This window comes from Pyrus communis, chromosome 16 (genome assembly GCF_041283825.1).
Source record: "Pyrus communis isolate YQ-2024b chromosome 16, ASM4128382v1, whole genome shotgun sequence".
Taxonomy (NCBI): domain Eukaryota; kingdom Viridiplantae; phylum Streptophyta; class Magnoliopsida; order Rosales; family Rosaceae; genus Pyrus; species Pyrus communis.
The window spans coordinates 11,524,503-11,540,927 of NC_142580.1; the positions used below are offsets into that span (position 1 = coordinate 11,524,503).

The 16,425-nt window shown below is 38.1% G+C and overlaps 2 protein-coding genes across 2 annotated transcripts; both read left to right on the forward strand.

Annotated features, from left to right (window-relative positions):
* The first annotated feature begins 516 nt into the window (after nucleotides 1–516).
* LOC137731609 (putative E3 ubiquitin-protein ligase LUL4) lies at nucleotides 517–4,467 on the forward strand. Its single transcript, XM_088687752.1, has 3 exons — nucleotides 517–1,368; nucleotides 3,216–3,726; nucleotides 4,198–4,467. Exons 1-3 carry the CDS (start codon nucleotides 710–712, stop codon nucleotides 4,309–4,311), a joined length of 1,284 nt encoding a protein of 427 aa, XP_088543878.1. The 5' UTR covers nucleotides 517–709; the 3' UTR covers nucleotides 4,312–4,467.
* Nucleotides 4,468–10,798: 6,331 nt separating this feature from the next.
* LOC137730835 (heavy metal-associated isoprenylated plant protein 33) lies at nucleotides 10,799–13,686 on the forward strand. The gene is made up of 3 exons (XM_068469817.2): nucleotides 10,799–11,430; nucleotides 11,578–11,653; nucleotides 11,739–13,686. Exons 1-3 carry the CDS (start codon nucleotides 11,401–11,403, stop codon nucleotides 13,259–13,261), a joined length of 1,629 nt encoding a protein of 542 aa, XP_068325918.2. The 5' UTR covers nucleotides 10,799–11,400; the 3' UTR covers nucleotides 13,262–13,686.
* Nucleotides 13,687–16,425: the final 2,739 nt, after the last annotated feature.

The window sequence follows — 16,425 nt, forward strand, 5'->3', positions numbered from 1 at the left end:
CTTCAGTGCATTTTGACCCGTCGTTTCGTTGATCTATTTTTATACACAAAATTGAATCGGAATCTTCTTATTTGTAAATAAAGTTAAGATTTTAGCACCCCTGAATGGTCTTTAAGTGTTCGTAACTAAAAGATGAGTGCAAAAAAGACCCATTCGTTTTTTATTTTAATGTCAAAATATGAAATGAACATGACAGAATATGATGAGTTATAAATCTATAATAGTGTAAGTTATTTAACCTATCGTTTTGCATGGGTTACAAGTTTTGTTTTACAAGTCTCTGCCAATCTAATTTTATCTTTAAGGTATAATCTCATTCAACCGACCAAACGAGTAAAAGCCTTAAGATCAATCCCTTCACAATCTACAATCGATTCAATTCAACCTTACGAAAAGAAGAATTAAACACATTGATTTCGAGTAAAAAAATGTTGAATTGTAGACCAACTTAAATAAAAGTTTTATTTTAGAAACAAAAAAAAAACTCTATATAAAGCCGCAAAGAACCAAAACCGTGACAAATAGTATCGCTTTAACTTTTTTACTCGACAAATAATTTCTCTTCACGCGAACAAAACGCGATCTTGTTCCTTTCTCCTTTCTCCTACAGTCGTCGTCTACAGTACACGGTTCCCATACCAAGTCCTCCACCTAAATCCACCATTTTTCTCCACTTACAATTCACAACCCAAAGCTTTGATCTTGACAAATGGGGATTTCATGGAGCACCAACAGAAGAAGGAACAACTATTACCAAAACCCACCACCACCTCCGCCGCCGCCGCCGCCACGTCAACCCCATTACATCTCAAGTTCTCATCCTTATTACTCATCGGAGCATGCCTCTCTTTCTCCACCTCCACCGCCACCACCTCCTCCTCCTCCACCGCCACCTGGCCCTTTGGTTTCAACTTCTTCTTCTTCCTCCTCCTTTTCATTTTCTTCTAATAACAACTACCCATATGCCAATTCCGCCACACCTTATGCCCCACAAGGACCGCAACCCAGAGCTCCGTACCCCACACACTCGCTCCCTCTCCCACCTCCTCCTCCTTCTCCGCCGCAAACCCATTACTGCTACGGCCACTACAACTCCTGCAACCATGGCAATTCCATGATGGGGCGCTTCAGTTACAATTACAATTACAATTACCAGCAGCCTTATAATTATGGTGCTACTCAGAGTAATGGGTGGCCCGCAATTCGGCCTCCTCCGCCGCCTCCGCCGCCTTACGTTGAGCATCAGAACGCCAAGAAGGTGAAGAACGATGTCAACGTGCATAAGGACACGTTGAGGCTTGAGATTGATGGCCTGAACCCTGATCAGCATTTGGTGTCTTTCGTTTTCGATGCCATGTATGATGGGAGGTGAGCAAATTGGGATTCTTTTTGTTGTCCGCTGGTTGTTCGCTTCTTGAATTGGTCTATGTCTTATGTTATGTCTGTGTTTGAAGCTTGTGTCTTGTAATAGATTGTGTGTTTTTGAAATGTGTGTGTTGATTGGTATGTATTCATGCTCAGATGTTGTGGACAAGAAATGGGATGGGGTTTTGATCTCAAAGTTATCGGCATTTAGGACCTGAGAATACTAAAGCCTTTAACCGTATAACCATAAATTTAAGAATTTGAGTTAGCTGAGATGGAATTTTCGTAGCAATTAATTGGGTAGAGGAAGAGAACTGTAATGCTTTTGGATTCATTGCTGCCATATCCATGGAAATGGAGTGCTAGTGTTGCTGCTATGATACTGAACCGGAAACAATTAGGGGAGGTGGGACAAATTTCTGATATGTGTTCATTTAGAAGGGTAAGGAGACAATACCCTATGTGTTATACAAAACTTGCTTTCATATGCAAGTCTGCAATTACATTGATTATCTAAGCATATGAAATATTAATAAGATGTGGGACTTATGAAGCGATTGTCACTTGATGCTCATATTTGAATCTTTGGATGATGTAATTGCTGATGGACGCCTTAAAAGAAGCTCATGAATTTCGCTTTTTAATATGTTTCCTAGCTTGGGGGATGACAGTGGTAGATATGACCATAAACAAGAAATTAGCTACAGACGTCAATGTTCGTTGGCAAATCAATGATTCGAACAACTTCACATTACGGTTTGAAGTGTAATTTTTTGGTAGAAATTTTTGCTCTGCACCCTGAAGCTCTAGGTTTTTATCTATCTTGAGAAGGTATGGGTCCTCCTTCTCCAAGAGGAAGGTTCCCTATCATATACAAGGGGTTAATTTTCTTGCTTTTGTTTGTTGAACACTGCTCTCAAGAGGAAGTAGAAATATGAAGGGAGATAATTTACTGCAATCACTTGTTGGGCTAGCGTTTTTTCCAGATTACTGCTTTTCATGATAAACTCTGGATTAGGATGTCAAACTACCTTTGATATATTTCATTCTTCCTACAAAAAACAGGGGTCATACTGGCATCTAACTGAACCCTCTCAGATCTGGTTATCTTTACCGAAGTAAGATGAAGCTATGTTGAAACTGTTTCTTAGAGTTTTCGTCAATTATTTCATAGGTTTTGATAAATCATTAAGTAAAGTAATGGTTTTATCTTTGTAATTGAGTCTGCTCTTGTGCTTCATTTACTGCAATTGTTTTTTAAATAACTCTTTATTATTTGGTCCACACTGTTTATAGTACCAATAATGCTATAATCCATGTCTTGTTTATCCACATTTCTTTCAGTCTAGAGGTTCATTGAAGTATTATATTTAATTTGCTTTTCAATAGTGCTTGGAAACAACTTTCTTGGATTAGTGCTACTTGTGTTATGCAGAAAACCATGCTGGTAGGTGCTTTAGGTTGTTTGTACTTTTGTCTATATATTTGATGTGATTAGCATTCTTAAGTGATAAGAGTTACCGTCCAAAACTAGCACTACTGTGAAACATTTGGTGTTATGATTGCTGCATATTCCTGCTGAGCATTTGCGTGTGGCCAGCTAGTATATGTTGGGCATGTATATGGCACTCACCCTATGCATTTTCCCTATATATAGAAAATAAGTGGGTTCCACTTACATCACATGCCTATTGGCCATGGTCATGATTCTCTAACAGTAAAGACCATGGCTAGTTCTCCATGGTTATATGGTAACAGTTTCCATTTTCTTAGCAGTCTTTTTAGGCGATCTTCATTTCTTATGGGCTTTATCATGTTCCTTTTTTCTGATCAAATCTTCTTATTGACAGCATTACGGTCTTCTACTTTGCCAAGGAAGAGCCAGACTGTAGGTTTGTTCCACTATTTCCTGAAGCATTTATGCCAGTGAGAGTCCCCTTTCAGAAGGGTCTTGGCCAAAAATTTCGCCAGCCCTCAGGAACAGGGATTGATTTAGGCTTCTTTGAGTTGGATGATCTTTCAAAACCATCACCAGGAGAAGATGTATTTCCGCTTGTAATATCTGCTGAAACATGTCTGCCACCTGATTCAACAGATGAGCATATTGTTGGGCCTACCCCAGATACATCCCCTCGTATGCAGATTACTCAAGCTGTGTTGGAAAAGAACAATGGTGACCATTTCCAAGTGAAAGTAATTAGGCAGATACTGTGGATTGATGAAGTTCGGTATGAGCTACGTGAGATATATGGAATAGGAAGCTCGACAGTGGAAAGCTTTGATGACACTGAACCAGGGAAGGAATGCGTGATATGCATGACTGAACCTAAGGACACTGCTGTGTTACCTTGTCGACATATGGTGAGAGTTTGTCTAAGATACATAGAATATGCTGGAGGATCTGCACTTATACCATGCGGTAGAAAATCTGTTGAGACTGATGATCTGGAAGGCTCAAGCCCATTGTGCTCGAGGATGTCTCTTGTGAATAGACTGATCCAGGCAGATGGGCTTGACTCATCCGATCACACATCTATGATAGTCCAACTCCCACACTAGATTTCTGTTAAATTTCGGGTTCTCTTGGTTAGTGGTTAGGAGCAAGAGCATTGGATGGTTGGGTCAGTAACATGCTACCATGGTTTTTGTTTCTTTCTCAAATTTCTAACTGCTGTAGATTTAGTTTCTTTAGATGACGAGAAATATAATTCTTGATTAGAATTCCTTTGTAACTCCTAGAATGTGTATGACAATGCAAGCTAGGATACATACCTCAAGCTTTTCACTTTTAAGACTACAGTTGTTTATTCTCACTTCATTTGTTTTTTCCAGTGTATGTGCAGTGACTGTGCAAAAGAATTGCGGGTTCAATCCAATAAATGCCCCATCTGCCGTCAACCCATTGAGGAACTTATAGAGATCAAGATAAATAAAAGTGAGCAATGAAGATACTTGTTTCTCCATACTATGTGGATTGTGGTATGGCTATCGAATTCTTTTATTTGTGTGTTTTCACCTGTTGTATAAAGGGGCATTTTTGTTTTGTTTTGTATATTGTAATTGCTGTGTTGCTTTCTAATATTCATGTGATTATCTTACATAGATGACTGAAATTTGATCCTCAAGAATTAACTTTCTTAACCATTATATATACCCATGGTGTGTGCAAACTGCAAGCTCTCGGTTCCCTTTGTAGGCAACTCGTTTAGAACTTGTAAACTAAAAAAATAAGTTAAAGTGCGGGTTTGATTTCCTTGAATGTTTTGTGGAGTACTTGTACATTTAAGGAGTCTTCATCTTTTTTTTTTTTTTTTTTTTTCTTTTTTTTTTTCTTTTGAATTTTTTGAGGTTTACAGTATTTAATTAAAAGAGATCAATTTCCATGCTTTTACTTCACAGTCCTCATCATTTTCTGTCCTTGGGGGAGAAGAAGAAAGCGCGGGAGGCATGTGTTTGTTTACTTTCCGCTGCTTTAGTCAATTCTCTATGGTATCTTTACATTCTATATACTTATATCTTTATGTGTACATATGGAATCAAGGAAGAGAATGAAGAACATTCTAGGTTGGGACATCTAGATAGGACAAACATTCTGTGCCTCATGGAAGTACTTTTTTTCACTCTGGGATACATCTCAAAAAGAGTCTGGGAGGGAATGTTTCCTGTTGAAGTTAGCGGGAAGGGACAAATTAAGATTCTAAACCTATAAAGCTTAGGTGGGTCAAATTGCATCTTATTAAACATCCCTACTGTATTTTCCCTCAGTACTTTATTTCTTATATGTGTGTTTGTGTGTATTAGGTTCCTTATAGAATCAAACCATCTTATTCTGTTGTATGTTAGCCTCAGTATTCTTTTTAACTTTTGTATTTGTTCACTGTTTAGCGTTTGAACAAATTAATCCTGATCGTGTTACTGGTTGATATGTTAGCCACTGAGACCATGGACATCTGAATCCTTCAGACTAGTATAGGAACATACTATATGACCAGTTAGGAGATGTATTTTCTCATGCTGATTCAATTACGTGACCCTCGGCTTTCTTTGATTTCTTCACTAGTGAATATTCTTTGTGGGTGTGGGTGTGGTATCTCTTGCAAGAGAGGATGCGATTGACTTGTTTTAACAGACGATTCCTTGCATCAACAGCGTCCGATTCTGTATGCCAAAGCTGTCATAGTCTTCCCTTGTTTAACCTCCCTTAACCACACTACAAATTGCTGGTAACATCGCGCTTTTATCCTCCACGCGGTGTGTATGTAATCACCAGCTGTTTCGTTGTTATCGCACAACAGTGTATGCTTTACCCCGTCACGAGGTTTTCTTACGCATAAGGGCACCCCTTGTTTTCACTGCTATTTGCCTGCACTGAATGTTAGCTATAACTCCCATATGATTACCTACTTTTCTCTGTATATCCTTTCCTAATGTTGTCTGTGCTGTCCGTTAACCATTGTATATATATTCACTTCTGCAACTTGTTGATATCCTTCCGAAACACTTGCGCTCCGAATTGGTTTCCTTTTTAATCTTCTGGTAAAAAAAGAAGAAAGAAATCTTGTTACAAATTTCATTAATCACCACCGTCATCGCGTTTGGACTTCTGTTCGAATCTTGTTACGTTCACATAATCTGCAGGCAAAAATCTAATAAATGACGACCTCAAATCTTCAAATCTCTCTTATCAATCACTATCTGCAGAAGGCCATGTGGTGCTTCATGTGCCACCTTCTGCATAAATGGCAATGGCATTGCTTGGCCGCCCAAGTCATTCCTTATTAAAACCTCCCTCACAAGGAAAAGATGTTATGTCAAGTTCCATACATAGGAGAGGGGCTATAGAGCTACCCACTTTGACATACATTCAAGTTTCAACAAAGTTCTAAAGCTCCCATGCATGTAGTTTAGACCGTTCTGCTTTTTAAGTGCTGCCGTGTTGCCCACCGTCTCTTTGTGTATGGAGGCCAAATGGAAACCTAATTAATAGTTTTCAACTTTTTTTTTTTTTTTTTTTTTTTTTTTGTGGTTTCAGAGAGGCTGTTAGTTATCTCCGGTTGTATATTCACTTGTGTTCGTATATCTATCTCATCGCTACAACCGATTGTAAGATAAATTTTACATGATGAGAGAGAGACATAAGCAGATATACATAATTGGTTATAAATCATATTTTAAATGTAGTTATAGCAAACACACAACTGGAAATAAGGATATGCAACTAGTTACAAAGCAGATCCCAAGTGATGAGATAGATAGACACAAGTGATTAAGAATCAATTACAATCTCCACTGTTTATGAGGAGATTTTATAGTGATTAGTTGCATGATGTGAGAGAGAAAAAGGGGAGAATATATTCTGCTCTGATTATGAATCAACTTTGATTTTGCTTAAACTTTACCCAATCACTAAGTCACCTCAAAAACACAATCAATGTTCCAAAATCAATTTCTCTTGGTTTAAGTCCCTTTTCACACCTGTCCAAAATAACATCTTTTTACTAGTAAAGTTACCACTTCAAAGGGGTAAACAGGAACGCAAAAGGGGAAAAAAGGCACTAGGGTTTGTTTATACATCACCTCTCTCACCTCAGGCTTTTAAGGACATCAATGATTTGTAACCTTACGAAACAAGTGTCCAAAACTCATGAAAAAAATCTACCCAAAACCACAAGCAAGCAAAGCATGATTCATCTGCATCAATGGAGGAGGAGAGGACTTTGCTTGTGGCCCTCAATAGTTGCTTTCTTTTGCCTAATTGCTGCTAAAGTAGGCCATACACATGATCAAAAACACCAAAGGAGCTTTTATTAGTTTCATAACCTGACCTACAGCTTGCTATTTTCCTTTCTAAAATGCTTATGTGACAGCCAATGCTCACAATTTGTTCACCATGGATTACTGCTTTTGTGGAAATTACCAAAATCTTAGGTTGTTTATATTGCAAAAAGCTTCTTTCACTTTTCTTTTCTTTTTCTTTTTTTCCATATTTTCCCACATTTCATAAATAATGGGCCTTACATTGCACCAAACCCTAGCTCAATTGGGAAATTTTCTTCAAGTTGGTGTAGCGACAACTGGCAAACCATTTTGGGGAGAATGAATGATATATGCACAAAAGGATGAACTCTTTTTATTTCCACCATTTGGGAATATGATATCTTTGCATGGGGGTTTAGAAATAGTATTGTGGAATTAAGCTAGTCTATTTCACATACTTTTATGTTTTTTTTTTATCAGTTAATGGCATTTAAAAAAGAAGATCTAAACTTTTGGCCTGTACCAATTTTACCGGAGCAATTTCGGGTTTTTCTTCGATAGTTCAAGTAATTAGACCTTCTAACAATCTTTACCGTTCAATTTCATAGAATTAATTTTTTCCGTTCATTTCCGGACTACTCTCAAACTATTGAAGAAAATTAGAGCATTTCCGTTCGCTTAGAGTGACCTATGCGCGAGTAGGTGGCTATTCACACGGACAAATCTATTTGGGAACTAAGATAAGGCAGGCGTTTGTTAACTTTTTTTCTTCTTAAAACTCTTACCTTAGATTGTATTATTGAGAAACACCAATTAACAATGTTGGTTTTTTTTTTATTGTTTTGTTTTTTTATAACTAAAATGATTCCTGAGATTGTCTTAACTCTCCACTTTGGTTGAAAATCGATAGAAGTAGTCCATGAGTTTGTTCACCGTAAATTATTTTGGTCTTTCTATGAAATATTTATCAGAATTCTTGTTACTATTAACTTAGAGGATCGAAGGAAGATTAAAGAAACCACTAAGGTTGCAGGAAGGTGATATTCTTAAAGATTCAAGATTGTTTGTACTTAAGAGTGTGATTTCCCTTGCTTTGTGCAGTACAACCTTGAATCCTTCTCGTTAACGTTTTGTAATGTTTCCTCCCTCCCTTCAAGACCTCCGACTTCTCTTTTTGCAGGTGAGTGGTTCCCTTTTTTAGGCTTCTTTAGTGAATCTTAGTTATAGCTAAATCTTCCTCTTTCTCCCGGCACAACTGCAACCTTTTCTTTTGGTGTAAGACAAAAGAACGCCATTGTTCTCGTGAAGACTGCATCGTGTGCTCTTCCTAGAGCACTCCTTGCTCTGGTCAGCTTCCACATGCGTTAATTCTGGTAATGCATCTCTTGGCTTTTATTCATTGTTCTCCTGCGTGAGTTAGGAAGTTCGCCTCTCTCTTCATTAAATGCGGGCTCTGTTGGGCTTTCACGTGAACTTAAGGCTTTGAGTCTAATTCCTTTTTAACTGACTTAGTTGGCTTGCTAAGGAAAAAGGGAAACTAGGTTTGTTCTCTCTCAAACTCACCTACGTGGACTTCAAAGATTGTGGGCTTGGATATTTGGGCTCCTAAGCAACCCAAAGTCTTCCATATCTTGACCCTGCGTAAGCCCAATAAAATTTCGTAAACATCCACACCATGATTCACTTGGCAAGGCATGGCACGTGGCTTGTGCATATTTTAGTGTGAATAGTAGTTAGCAAAATAGAGCTTGGCGTGATGAATATGCAAGGATTTGCATAGGCGTGGCATGATTATACAAAAATCTGGTCCGATTATCATTATTTTAATGGCATGGCATGATTGTGAATGTTTTCTCTTCTCAACTCCATGCCTTGTCATGTGTTTAGGCTTGATTCAGGGCTTTTACGACAATAGGGCCTTGAGACTTAATTGAGTTTGCATATGACATTTTTGGACCTCAACAATTGTCAATGATGATGTATTATGTGCATTGAGCATACGAGCTCGACGTAAGTATCTTCTATGCCAAGCGAAATTTTCAAGACCACACCTCTTGAAGTGTATATTTGTCAACTCAAGCTTCTTATGTACACGTGTTAAATCCTTAATATGCAGGAATTGTTTTTTTAAACACAGTTATCAAATCAATACATCATCTAAATTTTCTTTTTTTAAAGAGGTAGAAAGAGTTTATTTACCGATTTAAAGATATTTTCTTTTATGGTCGATTTTCCTTTTTAGTCTCCATGTATTTTGACGTAATATTATATTTTGAGTATTTTTATTGTACAAGTTGACCAAATTAAATGAAATATGGGGTTCAGAGTTAGGCTGTAACGTGTATGCGGTGCACCTAGAGTATTTACTTGTGTAAGATACGACTATGAACTTTTTTATACGTGTAAGTCGAATTAGTATGTAATCTTTTATGAGTTAGGGGTATGGTTGATCTACAAAGAGGTTATGATATTCCTATTCTATAGATGTAAGAAAAGTTTTTAGGTAATGTAACAAATCTCCAAGACAGAGTTTCTCTAGCTGGAAAAGGGTTGGAGACCCCCCCCCCCACCAGGCAGGCGGCCACGGGTCATAACGCACTCTTCGCACAACAAATCCATTTTGAAGTTGACTTATTCGCTCGGCCAATCGTCGGAATGTGTACGAGATGCCATAAGGGCCCAATATCCATTCTATTTATATTTATTCCAGAACAAGCAGTAGCCTTGCAAATCATCCGACGCGTAACAAAGATTCAACCATCAAAAGCATGGATCGACTCTATTTCCATACCTCTTTGCCCTACTCAATAAGAGCGAGGCATATTTTAATGTTGAATTTACGGATGACTTTATTTCCTCTAATTTTCTATAACATTGCATTTGTCAATTTCATCTCACATGTTTTATGTCCCTAGCTTAAGTTTAACGACCTTTATTATTTTGAATATGTCAATAAACCCTAATAACTTGTGTTTTCTTTCAATAATCTTTAGTGAAGGTATATAATTTAGTTCAGTTAGCTGACCAGATTTTGACATTTGGTTACAGAAGTAATCAATTTTATTATCATTTCTGCAACAAAAAGTCAAAAATTGATTATTCCAACTAATTGACCTATAATCTAATCCCAAAATTTGAGTTTTTCTTAATAAAATACCTCACAATTTTGTTTGTTTGTTTTTTTTTTTTTTTGTTTTCTTTCAAGACCTCTTTACATAACCACACATCGGTGCCCACAGATTGATTCATGTCAAAAAGAGTTCACACCGCAGGAGTGTCATTACTCAAAAGTTACTACTCAGAGGCACTGGATTCACCCAGATCCTTAAAAATCCGTTGGATTTTAAAGAGGTGATCTGGTAAATTGCTTCTGCCAAGCTCAAAGTACGAATAGCAGCAGCAAAGTACACAGAGGAGGAGGAGGAGGAAATTTTTTTAATTATGACGGATACACAAGTGGTATATTACGAGTTTAAATAGAAATGGTGGAAAATTTTATTTTTTAAGTTATTAACTTTTTAGCACACATACGCCATAATTTATATAATGACACATAATATACAATTCCGTATATAAATCACATTGAAAAATCTCTCGAGAAGAAGGATTGGAGGAATCAGACTGTAATAAAAAAAACTATCTAAGCACATATACGAAAGAGAAGGTCGAATATAATGGCATTATTTATTTTACCACCGATATCGGGAGAGGAAAATCTGACACAGTTTTCATTCGTATCTGCTGAAAATAATTAATAATTATCAAAGATTAAATTTAATAGTTGAAACGAAATCTGACCCTCTTCAATTCACCAACGCTATTTAACACTCACCTCCTCATCCTCAGTCCTCACTTCTCACTCCTCACTCCTCCCTCCTCCATAGTTCTTATGAAAGCCAAGCCAGGAAGCAATTGCTAGCTTCCGAGCCAAGCCAACTTATAGATCGGAAAATACAAATAATAGCAACAAATAATAAAGGCCTGAAAATATAAGAGTGAGAAAACGTCATGGAGGAGGCACCACTCTAGAGTCTCTTTTTCTCTCTCTCTAACCCTGAAATAGAGGAAGCAGAGATGCCCATTTAAGTTTAATGTCTACCCACCTCTTCTTCTGAGCTTCCTCTCTCTCTCTCTCTCTCTCTCTCTCTCTCTCCCTCTCTCTCTCTCTCTCCTCTCTGTTTTCTGCAGCGTCTGTTTGATAGATCTATCAGCGACCCTTTCTCTGTTTTTACTATTAATTGTAACATTGTGTTAATTTGTTGCATTTGAGCTGTAACTATGAGTAAGGAAGAGTTCATGAAGATCCAGGTACACTCTCTCACTCCCCTCTTCTTAATTCTTTGCTTCATTTGAACTCAAATGTTCTTAACTTTATAAAACTTTTTAAATTTTTTTGACCGTTGTGAATATTTCTTTTTCACTCTGCTGTATTCTTTGGGTTATCTGTACATGCAGAAATGTGTTCTCAAAGTGAACATCCACTGTGATGGATGTAAGCACAAAGTGAAGAAAATCCTGCAGAAAATCGATGGTATCCTCCATTTCACCCCCCCCCCCCCCAAATATTTAATTTAATTGTGCTTAATCACATTTACCCTTTGGTTAATTTTGAACAGGGGTTTTCACCACCGACATAGATTCAGAGCAGGGAAAGGTGACGGTCTCCGGAAATGTAGACCCTGCTATTCTGATTAAGAAGCTTGCGAAATCCGGCAAACATGCAGAGCTTTGGGGCGCTCCAAAGGCGAACAATAACAACAACCAGAGCAAACAAAATGACAATGGCAAAGGCGGAAACAACAACAGCGGCAAAGGCGGGCAGAAGGGTGGCGCTGGCGCTGGCGCTGGCGGTAACAGTCAGCCAAAGGGCGGCCAGCAACCCCAGCAGCAACAGCAGAACCAGCAGCTTCAGCAGCAGCAGCAGCTGCAGCAACTCCAGCAACTCCAGCAGCTCCAGCAAATTAAGGGGTTACAAGATCTGAAGCTGGCCCAATTGAAAGGCATGCCAATGCCCCCTAATTTCAAGGACCAGAACCCGAACCCGAACCCGAATCAGAAGGCGGTGAAATTCAACGTGCGGGAGGAAGAGGATTTGAGTGACGATGACCTCGATGACCTCGATGATGATGATGAATATGACGAGGATGACGATGAGTTTGATTATGACATGAATGAACCCCTTCATCCTCTCACTAAGGGGAAGCCTGTGATGATGGGCAATGGCGGCCAGGGGATGCCGCCGAACATGATGATGATGATGAAGGGGAACCATCCGCAGATGATGAATGCCGCAGCCCAAAAGGGTGGTGGTGGGAATGTTGGTGGTCAGAATGGCGGTGGTGCTGCGGGTAATGGGAAAAAGGGCGGCAGCGGTGGGGTTGTGCCTGCTCAGGTGAATATGGGTGGTGGGAACAATGAGGGTAATAATGGAAATGGAGGAAAGAAGGGTGGCGGCGGTGGAAACCAAAACCACAATCAAGGAGGCGGGGGTGGAAAGAATGGAGGCAAAAGTGGAGGCTTTCCGTCGGATGGCAAAAATGTTGGTGGGGGAAATGCCAAGAATGGAAATAGTGGTCAAGCGGGTCCTAATGGGAGCATGGACAATGGCAATGGGGGTAAAAAGGGTGGTGGAGGAGGCGGCGGCGGCGGAGGAATGAGTGAAGTTCAAGCTTTGAACAATGCTTTCCAGAACATGGGTGGCCGTCCTCAGGGCATGCCTGTAGGTAATGTGGGACAGATGGGCAACATGAACATGGCAATGGGTCCAATGGGTAGCATGCCTATGGGCCAAATGGGCCAAATGGGCAACATTCCAGCTGTCCAAGGCCTGCCGGCTGGCGCCATGAATGGCGGTGGTGGCGGAGGCGCCGGTGGAGGTGGATACTTCCAAGGAGCTGGGCCTGAGGCCATGCCTGGTAACCCGTACCACCAACAACAATACTTGCAGGCTGTGATGAACCAGCAAAGGGCCATGGGCAATGAGAGGTTCCAACCAATGATGTATGCTAGGCCTCCACCTGCTGTTAACTACATGCCACCCGGCCCACCGCCGCCATACGCATACGCTCCTCCTCCAGCAGGTGAACCATACTCTCACTTCTTCAGTGATGAGAACGCCTCAAGTTGCAATGTGATGTGAAAACGGAAAAATTGACTGGAAAAATGGTCCTGCTGCTGCTGATTTGGGTTAATTTGCTGAGTTTGTGGTGGTTCTGGTGGTGGTGATTTCAGTTAATAGTTCCAATGACTAGAAATCCGATGCCATATTATACATGGAAATGTTTTTTAAGCTTTAATTTCTCTCTTTTTTTCCCATCTATGATCATCTTACCTTTTAATCCTAAGTTAATTAGGGTTTAATTATTAATAGAGAGTATTTATAGATAATATTTTTAAAGTAATTAGGGGAGCAGATGGGGATGTAAGTGGAAGGAGGTGGAGATAGTGCTCTCTGCTCTCTCTATTTTTTATGAGGATGTTTATATATGTTTATATAAGTTGCAAAAACAAAAATAAGATGAAAAGAATGGGAAGCCCATCTCTCTGCCCATTTTCTCTCAATAATTTCCAAGTCCGAAATCCTCTCTTTTCTTTTCTTTATTTATCAGAATTTTTTTTAGTTCAAACAATATTTTACGTTAAAATACACTAATCATCGAAACGCAATAGGTTGAAGAGGAGTAAAAGAACAGTGAATATGGCAAGTGCAATGTGCATTGTTGCTCATTATCCATTTACAAAATTTGCCTGCCCTCCCTGTTTCCTCCAACGTGATTGACATCATGGATGTTTGGGTGGTGGGTCCACCTAAATGAGTAGGGCTAGTGGAAATCTGGACCCACAATCCTCAGCAGTGTTTTTGGTGATGGTGTTTCATGTATGCCCCCCTTGCTTACAGAGAAAAAGAAATTATTGATTCTCTCTACACCCTTTCAAAGTCTGTGCTGTTAGAAAAAATACATGTAATTAGAATATAATAAATAAAACTTTAGTATTAATTAACAATATAGATTGTTTTTTATTTTATTTTGTTCTTTGGGACCCATAAGTAACAATTTTTCCTCACATATGCCATATAATTTGACATATGTGGGCAAGTTTTCCTTCTACATACATATCAATTCACGTCTACACATTAAAAAAATAGCTGTTGCGGGTAAGAAGTTAAGCAGTGCTCTTTCCTTTACTTTCTGCGGTGAAGTTTTCATTTCATGCGTCTCTTTATGCATTCTTTTTATTTTTGTTCATTAAGTCTCCCTCCTCTAATAGAAAAGGGGTGATTTATGTACTCTCTTTGACCTTCTACACCTCTCTACTTTAATTATGATCCTTGATTTGCTTTGAATTCATGATAACTTTCAACCACAGCATGGTATTTTACCAATATCACCGATATTATTCCAACTTAACCATTTATTGTTGGTGTTGAGTTTCACTACAAAGGGTCTATGTGATATAAGAGATGAAAACTTTTATGTATTAATTATATATTAGTTTGTCATACACTTGATGTTAATCTTATTTTCCAACAATTCATTCCAACAGTTGGAGGATAAAATGATTGTGAAAAAAAAAAAGAAGAGGATAATAAAACACTTTTTTTACTCTTTCTAAATATTTTTGTTTAATCTTGTTTGTTATGTTAATTTGATTTGTTTAATTTTTTGGTTTTGAACAAACGATATTATCTATACTAAGAGGGAGTAAGTGAGCTTAGCCTTACAATGGACTAGCAATAATATGGTTCAAACTCGCATTTGGCGAAAATCAAACATAAGACCTCTCACTCACAAGTAAAAATAAATATTACTAGACCGTAGTACTAAGTAGCCACAAATAAATAAAGATTTGTTAAGAGGAAAAAGTATTGTGAAAATCAACTAAAAAAGTAGAATAAAATGGAGGTGATTTTGAATTTTGTGTAGATTTGTTAAGATCCTTTCAAAAATGAGACTGCTGTCATCTTACGTTTTTAGCATAATATTTAATAATATTGATATAAAAAATAACATTAATCTGTGAAGTAGTAAAAAGTTCTATTTTAGAAGTGTCTCTTTAGTATTTCTCTTTCGCATACATTGGGCAAACGAGAAGATGAAGAAACAAAGAACAATGGGGAGCATTATATTATGCAAGGAAAATGTCTATATTGAACGCACTGCGACATACCATTGACAAAGAAGGTGTTGACAAAGACAAGCTAACAACTTTGTATTTTAGAAAATCTAAAGGCGTTGACACATTGGACAGAAATTCAGGTCTGATGAGTGAGTGAGTGACACACTGAAAGAAAGAAGGAAAGAAAGAGCATTAAAAAAATTTACAGCGGAGAAGTAGATGAAGGAGAGTGGACCCCACAACACAAACTTGATTTGGATTCGCCGCATGATGATGATAATGGAGGAGCTGCTGCTGCTGCTGCAGCATTGCTGGTATACTGTTCCGTCGAGTTCCATCGGTCCACTGTCTAATCAGACAGCGATTGATAGGAAGCTCCGTTGAACCTTCCCAAAAGTACTTCTCTGTTCCCCTCTGCTTACCATCCCACTCTGTATAATTTAATAAAACTTTGATTAACGAGAAGCACAAGTTTAATTACTAACTAATTGGGTCAAGCTTTGGGTTACTAATTTACTAATTTAGCAGCATAATCAGTAGGCTAAAGTGTCTAGTACTCGGATTTTTTTAAAATTTAATTGGCTGCAAGCAATGACTTTTGTTTGATAATTTGTTTTAATGGCTTATGAAGGTAAGGGATTTTAATTGAGATTCTACCAAATATGGACTTAAAAAATAAACATGTAAGACTATTATTTTATATGTCAGGAATTGTTTATGTATTTAACTTTGGAATCAAATTATTAACCTAATTGGTAAGTGGTAGATTCCTTTAGTAGATAAAGCATTCATTTTAACTAACTCGTTTCAAGTTTAAACTTTTTATTTAGTGTAGATTAGAAGTATAATATTGCTTGTTCCAACCGTAGTTTGTCTTTTGAGTTACATGAGAATGTATGATAGATTGATAGTAGACTGTCAATCAAAATTGTACATTACCAAATTACATCAATAATATATATATATATATATAATTAACTAATACTGTTTACACGTATTAGACTATTCATGACACATCCCTATTCAAAAATTGAAGCGTGCTAGCCGTTACGTGTCACATCCCAGCCTAGGCCCTCATCATATCCCGGACCAGGATGTGACAATTCATATCGTTGATACTCTCTAATAGAAGTATAAATTACAAATTGCATGAGAAACTCATAATTGTATGTTTAAATAGCATTA

Excerpts from the sequence above, each read along its gene's own strand:
- LOC137731609 (XM_088687752.1), top strand. The coding sequence starts at position 710 with ATGGGGATTTCATGGAGCACCAACAGAAGAAGGAACAACTATTACCAA. Across the intron at positions 1,369-3,215 it reads GATGCCATGTATGATGGGAG|CATTACGGTCTTCTACTTTG; the intron begins GTGAGCAAATTG and ends TCTTATTGACAG. Across the intron at positions 3,727-4,197 it reads TGTTACCTTGTCGACATATG|TGTATGTGCAGTGACTGTGC; the intron begins GTGAGAGTTTGT and ends TGTTTTTTCCAG.
- LOC137730835 (XM_068469817.2), top strand. The coding sequence starts at position 11,401 with ATGAGTAAGGAAGAGTTCATGAAGATCCAG. Across the intron at positions 11,431-11,577 it reads AAGAGTTCATGAAGATCCAG|AAATGTGTTCTCAAAGTGAA; the intron begins GTACACTCTCTC and ends CTGTACATGCAG. Across the intron at positions 11,654-11,738 it reads AATCCTGCAGAAAATCGATG|GGGTTTTCACCACCGACATA; the intron begins GTATCCTCCATT and ends AATTTTGAACAG.